The 7913-nt window shown below is 36.2% G+C and overlaps 1 protein-coding gene across 1 annotated transcript; it reads right to left on the reverse strand.

Moving 5' to 3' along the window:
* Positions 1-66: 66 nt before the first annotated feature.
* LOC114719790 (eukaryotic peptide chain release factor subunit 1-3) lies at positions 67-3437 on the reverse strand. Its single transcript, XM_028905320.1, has 2 exons — positions 3313-3437; positions 67-1744 (listed from the first exon to the last, which is right to left on the reverse strand). Exon 2 carries the CDS (start codon positions 1718-1720, stop codon positions 407-409), a length of 1314 nt encoding a protein of 437 aa, XP_028761153.1. The 5' UTR covers positions 1721-1744; positions 3313-3437; the 3' UTR covers positions 67-406.
* Positions 3438-7913: the final 4476 nt, after the last annotated feature.

Raw genomic sequence — 7913 nt, forward strand, 5'->3', positions numbered from 1 at the left:
GGACAGTGAATGAAACTCGGGGTTCAAATTCTATTAACTAATTATATGTATAAACTTATTAATAACTTGTACTAATATCACGATCCTTAGTTTCCAAATGAAATTTGACACAATCAGGGCAAGTATCCATACCCGACAACGCTTAAATCCAACTCAATCTAGGAGACTGGAGCAAACATTCTATGCTTTTAGTAGGCTGGCTGAGTTGCCATATTCTTAAATGACCAACAAGAAGTATATGTAGGAAGCAAAGGGCAGAAGAATTAAATAATACATATGTGATGGATGAAGCACCAAAAGAGAATGTCTTATACCCAAAAAATCCAAATGATTAGAAACTATGAAACATAAAAGCGATCATGCTTCCTTCAATTATCCAAAATTACTGAGGAACTGCAGGATGAACTTAATCGGAATCCTCGTACACCTCTCCATCATCAGAAAACTCGTCGAATGATCTGATGTCAAGCTGGTAGCGAAGGATGCCACCAATGCCACCAAACCCTCTGCAAAATTGTGATCCCTCTTGAGATTTGTTGGTTACAAATTCCAGCGAGCAACCAAACCGCTTGTACTCATTTGCAAACCACTCCAGCAAAGGCATCTTTTCCTGAACCTCCAACTCTGCAGAGGTGGCTGAATCTCGGAAGTTGTTTTGATTAGCCTCTTGCTCCTTGTTCAAATGCTTAATCACAATCTCACCAGTTGAACTATTTTTCAACACATACCTATTTATATCCAAACTTTCCCACACGATGAGTGTTTCCACAGCACCCATCTCCAGAGCCTTCAATGTATCATCAACTCCGAAGACATATTTCCCAGTATCCTGGCTGATCTCCTCAAAATATTTCCCTATCAAGCGCTTCTCTTGTATAAACTTCACATTTGACAAGATTTCTGCAGATAGTTCAATGGCTTGATTGAAACCATTCTCCCCGCCATAAGAAACATCAACTACATTTAATATTTTGGCCTGTAAACGGGGATCAAACATATCTGACTGGCTCAGCTCAGTCTTGAAGTCAGCTGAACCTGCAAGTATAAGTCCAGCAACATTAGGCTGACTGGTAGAAGGATTGATGAAAAACTGAGTAGCAAGTTCTGCAGTCTTTCTAACGTAGTTGTGCCGTTTTTCCATGCGAAGACGAGCAAAACGTAAAGCTGACTGCCCTCCTCTACCATGTTTCTTTGGTAGATCAACAGTAAATTTATGAAGCACCTCACGAGTATTTCCACTTAACGTACCAAAAAGGGTTCCATTTCCATCCATAACAATAAAACCAAACTTGTCATCAGACTCTAAAAGTTCATTAAGAGCTTCGGTGTGAAACTTGTTATCACACAGGTAAAGTGAAGCATTGATGGGCCTGAAAGGCTCAAAATCAATTGTCACCTTCTTTTCCTTGCCATCTTCAGTAACAATGGTTCCAGTATAAAGAACCAAACCATTTGGAGGAACCTTATTGTAGAGCTTCAGCCTCTGTTGAGCAGAAGTAATGGCCCCCAAAACTGACTGCCTGTTCACCCTACTCTTGATGTTTGAAGCAGTTCCAAATTCATCTCCTAACATTTTCGTGACCCGGGAAATCTGATCACGTGGAGGCATAATAAGAGAAATCATGCTGGTACCATTACCTCTCGCAGATTCCAATGCCTTGATTAATTTCTTAATTTTCCAAATCTCAATATTCTTGTCTGATTCATGACCATCTGCCATTGTTGGTTACAACAGAAGACTAGCCTACAAATAACCGCAGATATGTACATTAGCAAATCTAAAGGAAAACAAAGACTGTAAACCACCACATAGAAACAATATATAAATCCAACCATTATGCACTTCATATAATCAAGCAAACACCAACACAACGAAGACGAAGTTATTTGCTATAAATCTGTTTTAAGTCAAAGGATGGGAGAATTGAAATCTGTAAATCCGCACCTTTGCATGTATTTATCTTTTCCCAATGATTATGGACCCAAGAAGAAACCCTAAACAACAGTCATCCTGAAGGTTGTGTTGCAGCCCCAAATCATGCTTCATTAAGTAGATTACATTAACCACCCCAAAAATGTGGCTAAAATACACTCGATACTTCTCAGGTTTTGAAAATTACATTTATCTCCCCTATAATTTACTTTCTCACAATGAAGTTAGCTTTCTGCACAATACGTGTTTCTTCCAAAAATAGGTTTCAGCAACATATACCAAAATGTACTTCTGAAACATCCCCGCCCCCCCAAAAAAAAAAAAACACATACCAAAATGTCAAAAGATTTAGACGTACTTTTCTAAATAAGAGGGCTATCAAGTGTGATTTAACCAACCCCAAAAAATGCCATAGCTAGCTCTGCTCCATAGTATTTGCATGTCGTATGCTAGCATGCACGAATATCCCAATGATTGCACAGGACTATGCGAAATGTACTATAGTAGTATAAAATGTTACAGTTGACTGAGAATTATCCAAAATAATTTGAGCCGTATTTTTTTAACTGAAAGTATTACAACGCAACCTCTTAGGCAGGATTACAATTAACGATTCTTTTTGAGTGAAGACGCAAAAGAAAAACGCTGTTGGATAGGAAAGATATGGAATTAATTTGAGCTGAGCCGTATGAAATTTTCCTCACATCCCTATTTTGAACTGACAAAGTATTTAAAGAAGCCGAACAACAGAGGCAGGATCACACTTGTTTGACTCTTTTTGGAGTGAAGATGGGAAAAAACACGCAGGTAGCAAGGATATGAATTTAACTTGTGTTCAGCCTATGAAATCCTTCCCCCTCCCCAAAGATAACGCATCAGCAAGCCCGGCCAATCAGTCTAAGGTTTTTTATTTTCTTTTTTTTCCTTTTTTTATTTTATAAGCACCCAAGAATTGTCACAACCATCCTTCCCAATCTTGTACCCTACATCTTGAGAAATATGATTTACTTTCAGGAGACCTTATCGGCTTTCTAATCGAACTTAAAAGACTCAAGTCAAATTACAATTTGACCAGCCAATTACATCAGTTCAGATTGACCCGCCAGTAGGCAAATAAAATCCACTGATTTGCATTCCTACAACCCTGCTACCAGGACTCAGTACAAATAAGTTTGTACACTTTCTTTCCCAAACAAAAGCAAAAGAAATAGGAACAGCAAGCGACCAGCCCATATTCTGAACCGTGAAAGTTTCAAAGAATCCTGCATGCTAAAATTAGCTGAACAAATCGAAATATAAATGAAGAAAATTAAGCCCATCAACCATCACAATTCAAGCGAATAATAAGAAAAAAGTTTGAAGAGCGACTCAGAATGCACCTTTTGATTACGACTCCTGGGAGGAGAATCTCTGATCCCCTTTCCTTTGCACTTTAGGGTTTTTACTTACCGCTACTCCAGCTGCTTCAAGCTGTGTAATCCTTCCGGACCCACACTTCCGTTTTGTTTTGTCCGAGTCGATTGATGCTCGATGGAAGGAATCTATTTATGTCGCAAAAATGAATCAAATTATTCTAACAGATTATTTAAAATAAAAATAAAATGTAAAAAATATCACAATAAAACTACTGAAATAAAACAATTACATACAAGGACTCATTTATAAAAAATTAAAAATTGTTGTCAAAACTCATACTATAATTATCAAAGCTCATGATGTTATCATGGTCCTAATTTACAATTTTCTTATTTTGATGGTATTTTTTTATTTTTTTCCTAACTAAAATATATTTAAAATAATTATTTGGTTTCACTAATTTGACTGATCATGGAATTTTGCTGTATCTTGAATTCTGTCTGTAACCCATTTCTTCACCCTTACCAAAAGCCATCTTTTGATTAATTTTAGTGACGTTAAAAATAAAATAAATTTGATCAAAATAATGGTAAATTTAAAATTTAAAAATATTTTAACTCACCGTATGAAACATAAGAATAAATGAATATGTATTTTCCAAGAGACAAAATATTCTGGAATTGGATTCTCTCCACTATTCTTACCATCCTCTTCCCCTCCACCACCCTCCTTTTCTCTTCACAACCATTGGATCAAAACTCTAATAGTCCAGATTTAATATTTTATAACATTTTATAAAAATAAATATTATGATAAAAAATAGATAAATAAATTTAAAGTGTTAAAATCTAATCTGAACAGTTCATAACTATAGACTGTTATATAAAACAATTTTTTTAATCTTTTTATTACAATTATAAACTCTTCAGACCAGATTTTAACAGTTTAAATTTATTTATTTATTTTTTAATAATATTATTTTTATAAGATTTAAATCTGAACCATTAGAATTTTATTAATCTTGTGAGAGAAAAGAAGGGTAGTGGAGGGAAGAGGATGGGAAGGTAGTGGAGAGAATCCAAGTCCAAATATCTAAGAGAAGTTTAATATGCTTTTGGGCACGTCTAAAATTTCATACATCCATTTTATTAGTTACATATATGATATATCCTCTGGAAAAACCATGATTTGAATATTATATTCTCTACTTTCAATTTGGTGCCTTCCTACCCTCCAATAAAGTTATAATTCATGACCAATTATAATTTTGCTAATGTTGCCAACAGATTGATTAGAAGGGTGGAATTCAGCAATATCTCGTGAACAACAGCAGCATTGCATGGCACGTGCTTCACCCAACCATTTACTTTTCCCCTGCCAATTACTCCATTTAAATTCACATTTGCTTAGCAAAACAATAATCCACACTGAATCAAATAATGGCTGATTAGTCAACAAAAGAGCAAATCTGCAAATGAATGATCCTACCTACACAATAAGCATCACAATTTCAAAATTGGTAATGGCGGTCCACCTTCAATAGTTTCTTAGCATATCTTCAACAATAATATATGATGAACAGAATAATCAAGAATAGGAAAAAAAAATTCACATTTAATTGACGAAACCTCCCTCAAAAATATACAGGTTGAACATACATATTGTTTGCGCATTCTAGGACTGGAACATATCTACAGCGCTGTCATCGTGATGAAAATTCAGATCGTCCTGATACAATGGAAAATTCTTTCCCTTCAATCTCTATTCCATTTCCGTATCCACTTCAATTTGAGCCGGGGGGTAAAATTTCCTAAATTCATCTAAGGGCTACCAAAATTGGGGGCATGATACTGTACAGAGGAAAAAATACGGAAAAATAATGTTCGTATACGGAGAGGTGTTTCCAGTGGCAGGCATCAGAAGCAATCGACCGTGTCAATTCTCATCAGTAGACCAAATTTCGCAGGTTCCTTAAGCAAAAGCAAAGTGCTTAATCAACTCTTGAGGTTGCATGATGGATTGGGTCAGTAAATTAGAAATATTTATGCAGCAATCAAGTTAAATTTGCATGTTTCGGTGAGCATCAGCAAATTCCCGAACAAGTCGCTTTAGAACTCTGCCACCCTTCCCTTGCATATGCCCGAAATTCCTCATTACTCCCATCAGACCTCTTGCTCTCTATATAGTCGGAGGCTGCATCAGCAAGGGCCTTGGACCAAAGTGGCACTAGAGTTTCTGCTTCTCCTTGGTTTAGGTACTCAGCAGGAAAAGCCTGAACCTGATGACTCAAATTGTCAATCAAACTGAGCCAGATGGAGAAAAAGGAAGAAAAAGAAGTGGAAGCGAGAAATCCACAAGACGAAAAGTCCAAATAGATATCAAATCCGATTGCTGAGGCCTGAGATAGCCACCAACAAATACTCTACATTCCTCAACTTTTACGAGACAGTTGAGAGATATATCAAACGACCATCCCCCACAGAACTCAGTTACAGTTTCAACAAGTTAACATATCCTTAGATGCATATACGTCAACAACTACATACAGGAATCTGAAAACGCCCTTGTTGAAAGGTTTCAATCCGCACTAAAACCGCAAACAATTGATGGACCAAGCTTGAGTCTGACACTACCTAATCCAAGAAAGCTAGGCCTTGACAAAATCATAATCAGCTCATAGACGATTTAGAGGAGTACGTAGGTAATATTGTTGTTCACAAAACAAAATTGCATATTCAACACAAGCTTAAAACTCCAGGAAAAAATGCACGAATTATTAGAAATAAATATAAAAAATCATGAATTAGATTTTTCAAGTTGGATGGAGCCTAGCTTGAAAACGGACAACTTTTGGGATACGGGTCAAGCTGGATCAAGTAGGGAACGTGCTGGATTCAGGGAATTAACAACTTTCAAGAAAATCTTTATGAAATAATAACTATACATTAATTAATTTGAAAAAATTGAAGAATAAGTTAATCACAAATCTTATAGTAAAAAGCAAACTAAATTTTAATTGATGAACCACTTACTAATTACTCACTCTAAAACCTAATTCTTCAGTCATTCTCCCACTACTAAGAAAGTTGACCTTCAACTGTATCCTCTTTGGCGCTCATTTCATCAGCGAAGTTAACATTACCTAGCTGTTTCAGCTCAAAGTGAATTAAAAATGGACACATAACAGCAGCAAAATGAATGCATTTCATCTTGTTAGTGAACAAATAGGATGAACTGCTCCCCACGTGGCTCGTGTCTCCGGCATGTTTAAGCTGACGCAACCAATGCCCCCATGACTCTCACTTTTCTAGACTAGAGACCATCTAAGTTGCCACTACAACACTTGAGAACTAGTTCAAGTTAAAAAGAAGCCACCCGGAATCTAATTTGACCAGAAAGGAAGAAGCTGCCTGACCAACTCTTCCTAAACAAAATTGAAGGCATGATGAAGGAGAACAAAGAAACACTTGTGTGACCAGACTCAAGTTTCTTGAAAATGGGAAAATAGTAGGGCGGGGGGAATTTGCGAACCTATATGCTGGTTATTACTGAGGCCACGCCAAAAAACAATTGAAAATCAAAAGACAACGTAAATAATAAATTATATAAGCCAAAAATGAGAGAGAGACCGCTGAATGTAGCCATCCATGCAAAGTTTCCTGCATAGTCTAGTCTTCCAGGTGGTACCTTCACATAGATTGCAATCGCTGCCAATTGTTGCAAAATTGTTGCACATTTGTGAACCTAGCATGCACAGGATTATTCTTAGTTGGCTTCTCAATGAAAATTGACAAGCTAAGAGTAAAGCCTATAAAAAAAAGATTTATGGATCAGAACACGAGGAATAAGGGAGAAAAGAGAAAAAAGGAAAGATTAAAAAACTTGACCCTTCTTTAGGGATTACCAAGATACTAGAAAACCATTACAGTTTGACAAAGGCAGTATTTGTTTTCTAGTTTTGAGGATTTAAGCAAGGATGTAAATGCATTTTTTTTAAAAAAAAAAAATGTACAGTGAATATACTGAATCCAAAAGCCTGTATATGAAATTCTTTTGCTTCAGTCTTATTAATGCTTGCTGGAGACATAGAAGCAACAAAAGACAGGTTTAACTTCCTTTCCATAAAGACCAAAACTTAAATCTAAGAGACCATGCGTTACAGGGAAATCAAGGCTAACACTCCTCTGGAAGAACAAGGATTTGTTTTCTACACAAAATGCATACCAACAAGAACTACTTCATAAAACAACAAAAATTCACACACAGACAATATCATTAGTGCTCACCACTTTCTTCAACTACTTTTACATATCAAATCACGTTTATCAGCCATAAAGAAAACTAAAACAATAAAGTTACTATAAGTTCCAATAAGACTAACCCGTGACATTGCAGAAACACCAAGTAAAGCATACACAACATTGGAAACAAGCCCCTCGCCACTGTGAGAAATGACATGAATGGCCATGGCATTGAATGACCCTTCAAGGATACAATTTGCACATTCCAGCAAAGAGACCAAGCCCACATCTAAGAAACCTGAAAAGTCAAGAAAGGAATTATCAGCCTCATGTAACCAATAAAAACGAATACTCCCAATTATATGTCATTTAATGCTAAGATT

The sequence above is a fragment of the Neltuma alba genome, unplaced genomic scaffold (assembly GCF_004799145.2).
Source record: "Neltuma alba isolate B1F8T4 unplaced genomic scaffold, ASM479914v2 tig00011952_pilon, whole genome shotgun sequence".
Lineage (NCBI taxonomy): Eukaryota > Viridiplantae > Streptophyta > Magnoliopsida > Fabales > Fabaceae > Neltuma > Neltuma alba.